The 14,397-nt window shown below is 44.5% G+C and overlaps 1 protein-coding gene across 1 annotated transcript; it reads left to right on the top strand.

The window, feature by feature from the left end:
* Positions 1–1,562: 1,562 nt before the first annotated feature.
* On the top strand, positions 1,563–8,004 carry wnt1 (wingless-type MMTV integration site family, member 1). The gene is made up of 6 exons (XM_077018555.1): positions 1,563–1,876; positions 1,999–2,325; positions 2,659–2,764; positions 4,649–4,902; positions 5,167–5,432; positions 5,709–8,004. The coding sequence occupies exons 2-6, from the start codon at positions 2,316–2,318 to the stop codon at positions 6,198–6,200; spliced, it is 1,128 nt and encodes a 375-aa protein (XP_076874670.1). The 5' UTR covers positions 1,563–1,876; positions 1,999–2,315; the 3' UTR covers positions 6,201–8,004.
* The last annotated feature ends 6,393 nt before the right edge of the window (positions 8,005–14,397 follow it).

The raw sequence follows: 14,397 nt of genomic DNA, 5'->3' as shown, positions 1-14,397 counted from the left end.
GAAGAAGAAGAAGAAGAAGAAGAAGAAGAAGAAGAAGATGATGATGATGATGATGATGAAGAAGAAGAAGAAGAAGAAGAAAAGCGCTTGGAAGTCAGGGCTTTTTAATCTAAACTTTGCTAAACAAAGTTTGTTCAGAAGATTGTTGTGATTCCAATACAGGTCTCGAGACAATAGACTGAATAAAACTTTAAGAGGTTGTTATTCCATATTTGGATAATAGGCCTATATATTGGATAATTATATTGGTTATTTCATCCAAATAAGAAATCAAAGCGATAATTCCCTTCCAGCGGTTGATAAACGTCGGATCTAACGTTGTTATGAACTGCATTAAAGGAAAGTATCTGTACTGGCCACAAACGCGATACAATATTTTCACAGCAGGTGGGCAAAATTAGGGCAAATGAAATAAGCGTATCTTCGTTTCGGATTTGCGTAAATCGTTATATCGCCAGTTTACTTCAGTCGATACTTTATTATTACGAGCCTTAAAATGTTTTGCACATAAGTCGTGGCAAAACAAAACCGGATTATTTTCTTAATGTGAAACTAGTGTAAAACTACTCGGATTTATTTTTAAAAATTGAGTTAAAACAATCCGTACCTACAATTAACAAGAGATACTGACAATTCCTCATTTAATCTCTTCTATTTTATTCCCTAATCTCTGGCAATGAAAAGTGCATTAGCATTTGCCATGGCGTGTAAGTCTAAGTGGCTTAAAAAGTGATTTGAAGTTGATTTGTATATAAAAGGCATCCCTTTAACCGGATTGCCACTAATCTGCTCCGTGTCGCATGAGTGCACCAGGAAACCAGTTTAAGCACCTTCAAGAACTAAGAGTAAGTGTAGAATAGCGGCACTCATTAAATACCCCCAACAAAAGCGCACTTCCTTCAGTTAGCCATTTGCTGCAAACCGTTAGAGAAATCGTGAATTTAGGCAAGTGTGTATGGGATGTGTGTGTGCTACAAAGAATGTGGGGGACCACCATTCTTACGGAGAAAAATGTTTTTCGACAACCTCAACGTAGTATATTTGTAGAAACGGTACGATTCAAAGGGCACAAAATTAACAGGGAGATAGTTCTTAGTGCAAAGATTTTCGATACATCGCACGATGTCTGTACTCTTCTCTGACCCGTGCCAGAGTTCCACTGGCCATATGCGCTCGAGGAAGGTCTGCAGTCCAGATGCTGGAATTTATATCTCTGCTTAGGTCTTTTCTCTATTAGAGTCACCCCTTAAACCTCTCATCCAAAGAATTATTAATCTACTAGAATAACTTCCCTTTCATCCTTACCCTGGAATCACACAAAAAGAGTTCTGCGAAACCTTCGATAAATGTTTAGAATAATACTCTCACGCTGATAAAGTGCGGCTGTTTAGATTTCTTTCCCCAGATCCTGCATGATTTACCTTCAGCTCACCTAAAATTTGTTACGAAAATGGAAATTTCCATAGAGGGCTGGCTTTTGAATTATATCTGGAGTAATATTCATTATTCAACCGAAGAACTAAAGGGGGGAGAAAGGACGTTACGAACGCAAAACGCGTTACATTAGCTGGAATTCATGAAAACACGGTTCTTTATTGCCGGGTGAGAGAGGGAGGGGTCGCGGTTAAGGGAGTAATCCAAACACTCCGGGTGAAAAGGCCAGATTAGATGTTTCATATTCCGCGTGTACTGTACTGTGTCGTGACACTGTCTACGGCATTGGAGAGAGACGCGCGTGCCCTCCCACTGCAATCAACACACACCCTTGCTCTGCTGCTGGAATAAATATTGTTAAATAGCAAATGGAAGACGCGCGGCGAATGAAGATTATATTTCATTATTCCGTTGCATGTATCAGTGGAACCTTTGGATTTAAGTAAGGATATGTCGTTTGAGACATGCTTGTTGTTTTCTTTCGTCTACTCTTTCTCTCTCTCCGGTTTTGTTTTCTTTATCCACTGTGTCCTATGAGGAGAATTAACCTATCCGTCTTTTCAGTCCTTTTCAAAGGAGGGAGGGAAGAATCAGAGGGAGATGAGAACAGCAAATCCCTTTTTCATTCTTGTAGAGCTTCAATAAGCGAAGAATGTATCGCCTCTCAGTCACCAAGGGGATCAAGTCTGCGGGACTGTCCCACGCGCTCAGAGCGCCGTGCAGCGCATCACTGAGACACAAACAGTGAGCGGGACCTGAGCGACAGCGACCACAGCAGCATCACTACTGGGACTGCATTATTTATCGCCGAGACTCGCCAGTTCCGCAGAAAGATTGAAAAAAATAAATCTATTATTTTCCATCGCGTTTCTCGCACTGGAATGTGGAGCGGTAAGTAGACAGTACGTGTGCATGCCGGAAAACAAGAGGACAGATTACTGTGCATGATTATATCATTAAGTCACCTTTAAGTTTAATTTGAATTCAGTTTGCCAAACTGAATTATGGGAGGAGTGTAGAGCAAGTGAAGTAAATCGGTGCACTGATCACCATGAATAGAAAATCATACAGATATAAGACTGCAGGTGAATGAATCAGTTATGAATATTAAAAGGCTATTGTACTGACTGAATATTCTCCCATTACGATCGGTACTAATTTGGAACTCGACAGTAATTCTCATGTAAGCTCGCGGGTAATTCTTTTTAACCCGTTCTCTTTAAGATACCATGCGGGTACTCGCATTGCTTCTCGGAATTAAAGCCGCTTGTATCCTCCTGGTATCTTCGCTGTCAGGCACAGGAGCGGTAAATAACAGCGGCCGGTGGTGGTGAGTTCATATGTGATGTATTTGTCTCATTTATGAGCATCCATGCTCATTGTAATTGACGTTAATGTGCAATTTGGGTGGTAATTTGTTCTTTTTTAATTAACTAGGTAACCTATGAACTTAACAGGTGGTGGGACTACATCTAATGCATTAAATAACATTGCTTAGTAATACTGGCTATTGTCAAAATGTCAGAATGGAAATTCAGCGAGATAGAAAGTTTCCAAGATTATAGGCTATTTCGACGTAGGAACCTTTAAATGAACGATGCTACCCTACAAATATCCATGTTTAAACTCAAGCAATAAATAACCAGATTTAATTAGAAGCCAGCATTAGACAGTTTCACACAAAACAACACATAAACATCAAAACAATGACAATGACGTTTTAGTGACTTTTTCACGCTGCGTTCTACCCTTTAAACGTAATTACACTGTAAAAACGTAATTAATACGTAATTTTCCGTATGAATTTAAGAATGAGAGTAGGGGTACGTTAACAGTTTACCCCATTCCAAGCGCAAGAAAGAAGTAACTCCCGAGTTTGTTTATCTAGAGTCTGGACTTCTGTTCACGTTCTCTCTCTTCCACCCCCCCCCCCCCCATTCTCTCTCTCTCTCTCTCTCTCTCCCTCTCGCTCTCTCATTTTGACCGTGTGGCTTGAACACGAGACAATTTTTTTTCGGTCCAATGTGGGATAAATTAAATGGGGATTTATTTCATGGCTGAAATCAATTGCGTTCCAGAACTCATGGTAGCATTCTCGTAACGTGCTGAAACTGTAGACTAAATACACGCCATTGCTAACATCCACATATATTTATGACAATAATAATGATGATGTGAAATGTGTTTAATAATACTTTAATTTATAAATTGTACACAGTGACTGAAAGAACCACTAAGTTAACTACTCGATTCTTGCGCAATCACTCGTCAGTACAGAGCGCATCCCCTAGCCAACTACTTGTCGTCCCACCCAAATGTTTTAGGAAAATGGTGATGTGCAGTGTCGTTTTGGTCTCCCGGTTTACGATGAATTCTAGAACTCTGTGAACTTGCAAAAGTTCTGTCTATGACAAAGAAGTCACGAAGACAAGTATGCTAAACTATAATGGAAAGTTGTTTTAAAATACATTCTAAAATGAAATAGTCATCTTATTAATGGTCTTGTACCACAAATTCAGCTTGGCCGTTTATTCAAATTTCTGACAAGAATTTGCTTTCAAAATTGAGTAATGCAACCAAATGAGATGCTCATAACAACTGAAAACTGAGGTCAGAAACATTTAATAAACTGAGATAAATCTTTGGTTTCACTTGACATTACTGATAGTGTGGGCACTTCACTGGCCCATATCCAGCCAACTTCAACTGTTTATTTGTCTTTTCTGTATAATTATAATACAGTTCTAACAATATGGGAGCTAATAGGTCGAGGATAACAAGACTTTTCCTGTTTTGTATTAAAGATCTATAGCCGATTATGAAATATCCCATCTGTCATTCTGGTCTGTTTTGCTGGTCTGCAGTCTGAACATTACCACAAACAAATCAATGATCAGTGCCCAGCAAAACCCCTGGTGCAGAATGAACTCAAATAGCACTCACTTGTGTCCTGCTGGGGCTAAGATTCATGGACTGTCACTTAAGTAAATGCTGTGTTTATTTATTTAATACTAGGGATTTTGCTGCGTGTGTTCTTCAGATTTTTATTTTTTTTTTACTTGTCACTAAAGCGAGTGAACTAGAGACAGAATGAACACAGATGAACTTCTCAACGTGGCACAATTACCTTACTGTAATCATTTTTCAGAGTCCATATAATCACTCAAAGTGACACCTAAAGCATGCAGCTTCATCCACTCCTTTGGTCTGCCAGGGGCATTGTGAACGTGGCCTCTTCTGCCAACCTCCTCACCAACACGAAAAATGTGCAGTTGGCGCTGGACCCCAGCATCGCGTTGCTAAGCCGTCGTCAGAGGAGGCTGATTCGGCAGAACCCGGGCATTCTGCCCGCCATCGCGGTAGGCCTGCACGCAGCCATGAAGGAGTGCAAGTGGCAGTTTCGCAACCGGCGCTGGAACTGTCCGACCTCCCACACTCCCACAGTCTTCGGCAAAATTGTCAACAGAGGTGAGCTTAGCCTGTCTGTCACCGTGTAGCCTTGCATAATAGACTCTTTCCTGGCCTCCCCGTCGAGCTTTTCTCTTTAATATAAGCCTACTGTACATTTGAATGGATACAAAATGTGGGCCTACGGTCTTGGTCTGTGGAACAGAATCCAACCACAAGTGGGGCTTTATCGAAATGATTTATCCACTTAAAAAAAAAAAAAAAACAACAAAAACAGACACAGCATGCATTTCTGAGGAACGCCGGGGCTGTTGTGTTTGCCAGGTTGCCGGGAGACGGCGTTCGTGTACGCTGTCACGAGCGCGGGTGTGACCCACGCTGTGGCACGTTCCTGTTCTGAAGGCTCGATAGAGTCCTGTACCTGTGACTACCGCCGCCGGGGCCCGGGGGGGCCGGACTGGCACTGGGGGGGCTGCAGCGACAACGTGGACTTCGGCAGATTGTTCGGGCGAGAGTTCGTGGACTCCAGCGAGAGGGGCCGGGACCTACGATACCTCACTAACCTCCACAACAACGAAGCAGGGAGAATGGTACGAGACAGCACAAGTCACCAACAACATGCACTGATTAAAAAGTATTTAAACGATTGCAGACAACGAATTGAGACATTTCAGAAACAGACAAGGTTTATCCAAAACACAGAGGTACACTTGCCACCCAGGGGAAAGAACGTTTCATGCCATTATTGATGTAGCTATGAGTCAAAGCACCATTTAAGATGAAACTTTTAATTTATCATGCAAATGCTGCTTGTCTTTTGAGCTTTGCCGGTTCAGACGGATAATATTTCCCACCCTTCCTTTCAGACCGTCTCATCGCAGATGCGCCAGGAGTGTAAATGTCACGGGATGTCTGGGTCCTGCACCATTCGCACCTGCTGGATGCGGCTGCCCAGTTTCAGGGTAGTGGGAGATGTCCTGAAGGACCGGTTTGATGGCGCGTCCAGAGTGGTGTACGCCAACAAGGGAAGCAACCGAGCGTCGCATCGGGCCGACCCACGTCACCTCCAGCCTGAAAACCCAGCACACAAACTCCCCTCGGCCAGGGACCTGGTCTACTTTGAGAAGTCGCCAAATTTCTGCTCCTTCAATGGCAAAACGGGCGCGGTGGGCACGTCGGGGCGCACGTGCAACAGTTCCTCGCCCGCGCTGGATGGCTGTGAGCTGCTGTGCTGTGGGCGGGGCTATAAGAGCCACGTGGAGAAGATGACGGAGCGATGTCACTGCACCTTCCACTGGTGCTGCCACGTCAGCTGCCTCAACTGCACCAGCACACAGACACTGCACCAGTGCTTATGAAGCTGGAAGCAAGGACCAAGAGCAGGGCTCCTCAGAGAGGAACTCAGGCTGGATGAGGTCAATGGATCACTGGCGTCTTCCCTGAGGGACGGGTTTGCTCTCTTATTCTTTTAAAAACAGACAGCAGCTGATTGAAACCTGGTTTCAGGGAGTAATAAACAAAAATCAGCACCAGTGAGTATGGCATGATAAGCAGCCATTTCTTATTATAACCATTATATCTCCTTACAAGCTGAAGAGAGCTTGAACTGTGAGAGCAATCCAAAAATAACTGGGAATTCTCAAGGCTGCTGAATGTGTACAAAACATCGGCTTTAACATTGCTCACACCAGTACAGTACTAGAGGCAGGACGGTGGAACTCTGGTTAGTGTAGGGATCAAATGAATACATCAAATTAAATTAGCTGTGATGGAGAACGTTACGCACCGCTATCTGCAATGGCACAGACGGAAGCTACAGTAAATGAGCTACAGCCGAGAGGATTAAAGTCCAAAAATACTCATGGACGTTGAAGCCAGAAGCACCGATCCCAAGGATCTGCCATATCGTCCCTCGGTTGGACTCTGAATCTCTGAGGAAGAGAAGGAAACTGGAGAACAGGAACTAGACACAAAGTTTGACAGATGTTCCTGTGGCCAAGGAACCACAAGCATGTTCTCTCTTAAACTGGTGAAAGACTCCTAGAAGAGGACGGTGATTTAAAATATCTCCATGTTTTCTTTAGCTGCAGTTAGTTTTCATGTGTTAAAAAAAAAAAAAGGAAAAAAAAAAACTGTAGCATATCGTGCTGGATGTGCAGTTCTTTTCCAGATTTCGGAGCCATGAGATTCTGGAATGTGCCCAGCCTCTTCTGATTTCCCACTCAAACTCTTCCTCCTTCCCGCCGATGCTTACAGTGTCGTGTCCTTCTGTAGCTGTACTCAACTACTGTGTGGTTTACCGCACCACGGCACTGACAGACGGTGGGTGGGAACAAACATTACAGAAGGGACTAAAATCTTTCCTTCTAAAAATGAATGAATGAATGTAGCATCAAAACACTGATGAAAGACACTTGTTCAGTGATTTGATGATTGTGGATGTTTGGACTAGAACATCTGCACTGTGAGCAGTAAAGTCAAGTGGTCCGGAGATCCAAGAGTTCAGCACGAAAACTTTCAGACAAGAAAGAGGTTAACAATATTAAAATGTCCTAAAAATGACTGATGGTATAAAAAAACAACAACAACGTGTAAAGATAATCTTGTAAATTCTCTACTACCTAGTTTACAATGGACACAATATCCATACTGAGGCTCTGAAACCACAACAGTGGAAACATGTTTTGTATATCAGCTGACATAACCAAAATGTAAATAGTATATATAGATGAATATATATTTATGCTGATAAAACCTCCAAATTATGAATATGATATAATCCAAAAGTAGAGTGAAAAGCTATCATTATTTGCAAATGTGGGGAAATTGTATCCATTCTGTTTTAATTTATATGACAGACCACAAATAGATTCATTTGACTGTTATCTTTAACTGGGACATCCAGGATGGCACCTGATTAGCCTGATAAGACATGGTGGCCATAGAAACAGCTTTGCTTGCTTGTCTCTGAAAGTCTGATTGTTACATGCACTGAATGTCATGTTTAGTTTTTGTTTTTTTTTGTGAATAGAAATATTTATTTTCTGTACGATGGACTTGGTACAGGAGGGCAGTGAAAACAAAAAAAAAAATCAGTATTAGGAATTTAAGATTTAGAAATAACCTTGTTTTAAATAGTGTAATAGTAAAATAAAGTTTATATTTTCAAGTAAGAATGTGTCTTTCCATCTCATTCCATCAACTGCTTTTTTTTAAGTACTTTTAAAAAGTTTTGCTCCACTTACCATCTGTCACTCATATCTTGTAGCAAAACCATAGCATAAGATGACAAAAGCATGTTGTTTGAGCTAAATCACCAGGGCAACAAAAGCACGCTCTTTCAGTAACATCACCAGGGCGGGTGCAGTCGCCCTCTAACCCTGAAGCCAGCGTTTGGTGCACAGAGGCGGAGAGGCGCGCCCAACAGCTTTGCACCCTGAAGCCACAGAAACCGCGGAGGGAGCCTGAACCGTGCCATAACACAGCGTCGATTCTATATGTTTTTACAACACCAAATGTTTTGCTTCATTTACTTTATGTCGGAAAAAAAAATTAAGAAACGGTCAAAGACGTAATGACAGGCCAGTTTTCCCCTCCCCCTCTCCCAGTGGCAGGCCAGCGTGACCACAGAGGTTTGGATGCGCTCGGGTTCGCTCTGCGAGGCCAGCGCAGCACAGCCGAGGGCCGGCCGTCGGGTCAGCCAGCCGGGGCCCTAGTGCAGGCACTCAGGCCAGCATCGCTCACGCCCCGAAGACATGGAGACAGTTAGGGAGGGAGAGAGGAAGGGGGGGGGGGGGGGGGGCAAGGGAAAAGCACAGAGCTAGATGTAAGGCAGAGAATGCCAGAGAGGGAGGGAGCGGGAGAGAGAATGAGAAAGAGAGACAAGAAGAGAGGGAGTGAAATAAGAGGGATAGAGAGGGCTAGAAAGAAGACAGAGAGAGAGAGAAGGAGAGAAAAGGAGAGGAGGGTGGAGTACATCTGAGAGACGAGCGTGAGGAGCGTGGATGAGCTGGATGTCAGCAGCAGATCGGCACAGGGGCAGTCCCAGTCAGAACGGTAAAATGAAAGGGTGGCCAAAAGAATGATGGGTAGAGTGATAAAGTGAGCTCTCTGGAGAAACAGAGCAAAATGTGTCTCGAGTCGGACTGCATAGAGCACAAAACCCTAGCAAACTGTGCGAGGTGAAGGCAGGAGCCACGGAGAGGCGAGAAGCCAAGGAGACGTGGGACTAATAATAGACATATCCTCTGTCTCTACAATTAAATTTATATATTTTTACAGGTTTGCCAAGACAGAAATTTATTACTCATTTAACCCAAGACGTATCATTAAGTAGCTCCTAATAGCCCTACTTGAAAGGGGAAAAAATTAACTGTGAGTTAGCAAGAATCAAAGTGGTGTAGGCCAAAAATGGATCCTGGGCCTGAGTGTGTTAGCCCAAGTGGTTGTTGGGTACATGGATATGCTCTGGAAGGCTGGAAGTATCGGTATACAGAGCATGAACTCTGAGAGTGAGGTAAAGGGAGAGAGGGATAAAGAGACTAAATAAGGCAGTATTCCCAGGCACCGGAGGGTTTAGGGAGGCGATGGAAGGCTACTGTCATTGTGGGAGTGCTGAGGAGTCAGTGATAATTAGCTCAATTAGTGACAAAGGCAGTGTAATAAATACCGACTTAGTGTCTGGGTCCCTGCTGTCCTCTCCCCGCACGGCCTGCGAAGCAGCCAGGGCCTGATGGACAATTCATTAAACCGACAAAATTCCCCACCGGCCAGGCGTGACGCTGTGAGTTAGCCCCCTACTGGCCTCGCCCATTGTTCTAATTGTCTGGGCTGGAGTCGCTTTCTGGACATCTTCTCCTTACCCCCCTCCATCACTCTTGCCTTTCAAAAAAAAAACCCCACAGTTAATGCCCCTACCTAACTCCGTAAGCAGATGATCGGCAGGTTTGGAAAAAAATGGAAAGAGTTTCTTGGTGGGGGCGGGGGGCGGGTTCTTGGTGGGATTAGGGTCCGAGGGTTGCCTGGGAGTGCGGTGAGCGGCCCCGATCGGAATGTCGAAGAGATGAGTCCAGAAGCTCGGATACGGGACGAGGCGAGAGTTAATTAGGAAAGATTGAAGGGGCTGGCGACAATGGGTCGCCACCCGAGTCGAGATGAAATTGCTTCCGCGGATTATTGGGGAGCAAGAGCGTGGGCTGCAGGGCTGTGTACTGCGAGGGCAGGGGAGGGGAGGGGTCTCATGCAGGCCTGGATTGATGGCTGCCTCTCTGTTTGGGGAGCAGGGGACCGGAGGAGGCTGACCGGCTGTTCCCACAGTCTGCTCTCCTGCGGCCACCTTTGACACGCAGGCCTGCCAGGCGGCAGGCAGGGAGGGAGGCTGGGAAAGAGACCGGCACACAAAAACACAAGGCATTGGGGGGAAAACGCGTAAATTCATCATCGCTCCGGTTCCAAGGAGAAGCACGAGACAAGTGAAGAAGGCTAGAGGGAGATCGGGAAAGGAGGGCAGGGTGAAGCGATTAAGACAGAGATAACAGATGTCAGAACCATTATTTTTGTTTACGTACACTTGCCAGAGTGAATAAGAAGTTTAACTAATTGGCCATTTCCTTAAGTCCAAAAATTCATCCATTTTTCCATTTCTGACAACCACCTTAATTTAATAAGCACCGCAGAAAGTCTCTAAAGAGCCTTTAACTTGAGAAGCAACTTGACCAAAAAATTTAGGGCTATGAGTGGTTTGAAGATAATTTAATAATTGCACAAATTAAGTCACTTGATATTTGTCCAAGACAAAACCACACCGCGCTGGATTGAGTAAGACATTGACTGAGTGAGCCCATTTCACTACAATATTTTCCCTCTGACCCTCCACTACTGCTTCTGGGATGCAGACACAGGCTAAAGAGCCTCTCCAAACTCCCCAGGAGGGAACCCAGGAAAGAACCCAGGAGGGAATCCAGGGGGACGGTACAGTAAACAGGTCAATTACGGTAGGTCGTTTTCTGGAGAAGATGATATACTGACCCCCTTTGCCCAACAATACCCCCCCTCCCCCAGCCCCCAAAAGCAATCACAACATGGTCAGGGCTTCTTATTAAAATTCCTATAAAATTGTGGAAGATTGTTTCCCTTGTGAGGAACGGTGTCTGCAGTGGAGCTGCGGGTCAGGGGCCGCCAGAGGGCCAAAGAGGGTGCGTGGAATGTGAACGCACTCCGGGTCACTACGCGGAACAGCACAAGCTGCACCGCACCCAGGGGGAAGGTCTGAGCGGAACAGTGGGGCGTTAGGGCTCACCCGTGCCGTACGGCACACTCCTGAGACGCACCCGAGAGGGAGATCCCGAGACAGGCCGGGGTGGTGCGGCACGCTCTGGGATGGGCTTGGCGGCTACATTTGCAGGCGAGCGAGCGCGGGGAGGTGTGTGAGCATGGCAGTGATGGCGTGTGGGCTGGGAAGTACCCGGCAGACATGTCAGCTGGGCAGTAGGCCCGGGCGGGAGGGCTGAACCCTTACGGTCCGCCTGACCCTCTCAGCAGATGGCGGCTCCAAAGAACCTGCCACTTCACATCACAAAATCTTTGCCCTGTAACATCTCCATCATGCTCTCACATTCAGCCGTGCAACAGAGGAGCATACAACACCCCGAGCACGCATTCAAATGACATTTGATACACAATTGTTGAGATATTAAGCATGGGTAAATAGTACTGTTAAACTACACCATTCTCTAAAGATTCTTTAGAGGAACCTAAAGATTAGGTTCTCAACTAAAATATATGAGTGTACTACACAATACAATATATATGCTGAAAAAAAGGAACAAGGAAAGTGTTGATGGAGAGAGAGAGAGAGAGAGAGAGAGAGAGAGAGAGAGAGAGAGAGAGAGAGAAAGAGAGAGAGAATCTCATTCAGTGTACATGCAGAAGATGTCCAAACACAGAGGGACGCAGACACTTTGCACTGCGTCCATGTGGACATGTGTGCTGTGCACATGGAAAGAGGGAGTGGCGTGGGGACGGACCACCGAACCAAACAGAACTGTCAGGCTGATGTGTGTGACTAACCCTCGGCACCTCAAGAACGTGCTGTTTGTAGATTAACTCACTAAACTGTTTCAGAAGAGTTCAAATGGCTGTGTGCAAGTCTGTGTGAAGGTGTGCAGATTTGTGGGGGTAATATAATTTACACTGCAATATCACTTATGCCCCTGGCCACTAAAGGGTTGTGACCTTTTAACCTCTCTATTGAGGTGATAGGCAGCTCCCATTTGGCCTGCATTTCCCCCAGACTAAATCATTTACTGCCACCTCAGGACTGCTGAAATGAAGTTCTCAACTAAAACATCTCTGTGTTGCATACTGTATGTTGTATGCTTGGGATCTCAGGTTAACAGGTTTTCATTACTGCAGTCACCATGAATATTAAATACAGTGCCTACAGAGACACTTTTATACATTATGACAAACTTGGATAACATTTATGATTTTTTATTAGTTGATTTACTGTAATATATTTGCAATATTTTCTATTTCATTACATTACTATGTTATGGATTAAATTTTTACTGTATTAAATCACATTATGGCTGGGTGCATAGTTCAGAGGAGACAAGACAGCACATCCACTGATATAAGCTGTAATCATTTCCTGATGTCAAATCCACTGACAGAAGCTTGTGAGCTTGTGAAGTCCATTCTGAAGCAGACTGAGATGTCACCAAGTTTTTTTGACTGACATTATAGGGTCACCGTGCAGACATATCAAGTGAAGAGCAGAAAAATGCAGATAACGCAGATACGTTGTACAAATGCGATACTTGGGGAACAAAAATGTTTAAGACAAAGGAAAACCGCATTGGGTTTTTTGGTTTTAATTACTGGCTGTGTTTTCACAGCAACAGTCGGCAAGCGCTCAACTCTGACACACGAGCGGAGGAATGTTTATGTGCAGCAGTTTAGTGGCTTACAGGAAAACTGACACATTCCTGTGTCACCGTCTCTCTCTCTCTCTCTGTCTATCTATCTCTCTCTTTCTGTGTGTGTGTGTGTGTGTGTGTGTGTGTGTGTGTGTGTGTGTGTGTCTGCGCACGTGTGTGTGTGTGCTGCAGTGCTGTTGCTGGACATATTCTCAACAGAAATGACACTGGTATCATCATCATCATCATCATCATCACTCTGCTTACTTCAGCTCTTTTATCGCACATTAAAAGTGACTCGTCTGAATGATGAGTCCGTGGGTACCTCATACGGAGGGAAGCTCGTGGCCGCAACTATGCGCTAACTCTGCATGAGTAGTGTGTGTGCGTGGGTGAGAATGTGATGGGAAGAACCTTTGGACTGGCTGGCCTGAGCTTTTGTCCCGTCTACTATCCCCTCAGCGTGTGGAGCCCAAGCCCCGTCAAGAACACGTTTCCTTTGGCAACCCAAGTGAATGCTGACTGCAGTGTCACAGAGGACAGCCAACCGCAGGAGACCCACTTCCCCTCTTCCACGCATGCGGAGAGCGGCTTGCATAACCTCTGGCTCCTCCAGCAACATGCACGCGCGTGCGCGCGGTCACGCAAGCCCGTGCTAGCCCCCAGCCAACCTTCCCTACTTCACAACACACCCAACCCTATAATGGCTTCCAGAGGCAACACTGTGCTCATTTCACAATGTCAAACGTACACCATTTCAATGTATGTCTTGCACAATTATAGTAAATTTAGTATTGGGTATATTTAGTAAATCCCTCTGCCAAGGGACCATACTTACTAGCTACTGGATAACAAATAAATTGTAAACAGAGCGTGAGTACTGATGAAACTAGTTTAAACCATACCTCCCTGACTTTGTTTTGTTCCATCCATGGTGGACGTAAATCGTCTTACTTCACCTGGCCGTGACTTTCATTATTTCATTATCGTTCAGGCTGCTTCATCACCGCCACAAGGTGATTCTCTGCTGACATCTAGTGGATTTCCTTTGTTAATGACATTCGTTGAGGGACGGTTTGATGTGCCGTTTTGAAGTTATCAGCCATACAATAAAACCATGTAAACCAAATCGTTTACACCGTGAACATTTTATAGAAACTTTTGCTGACTCCAGGATTACACTCACGTATTAATTCAAGATGTAATCTACATATTTCTTAAATCAGATATCATGAAACCTTTTTAATATTTGGTATAGACCATAGTGTTAATGTTGATGTACTAAGCGAACTAAGTACTCTCTATATATTATAACAATTAAATTAAATTTAAAGAATAAACAGAGACTTTTTCCATAAAGTAGTTCCGCTAGCATCTCGGGTATAGTAGGCCTACATAATGAGGTTCCCGGGTCTCTTCCCTGCTATCTTAATCAACATGGTGTGTCTGTGTATATTAATCTAAAGCCAACTGGTTATCTTAGATTTTTTTAAGCTTTCCATCTTTCCCAGTGGATTAATGACACATTAAGTTTAAAATTAAGGCCGTGCCCTAAAATCGTTTCTTGTGGTGGATGGTTGCTATAGCTAGCGAACAACGTAGACAGTTAATGTTGGATAGATAGATAAGTTCATGG

Source organism: Brachyhypopomus gauderio, chromosome 10, assembly GCF_052324685.1.
Source record: "Brachyhypopomus gauderio isolate BG-103 chromosome 10, BGAUD_0.2, whole genome shotgun sequence".
In the NCBI taxonomy this organism is placed as follows: domain Eukaryota; kingdom Metazoa; phylum Chordata; class Actinopteri; order Gymnotiformes; family Hypopomidae; genus Brachyhypopomus; species Brachyhypopomus gauderio.
The sequence above is the reverse complement of the archived record's forward strand: the minus strand, read 5'-3'. Positions and strand labels throughout refer to the sequence as shown.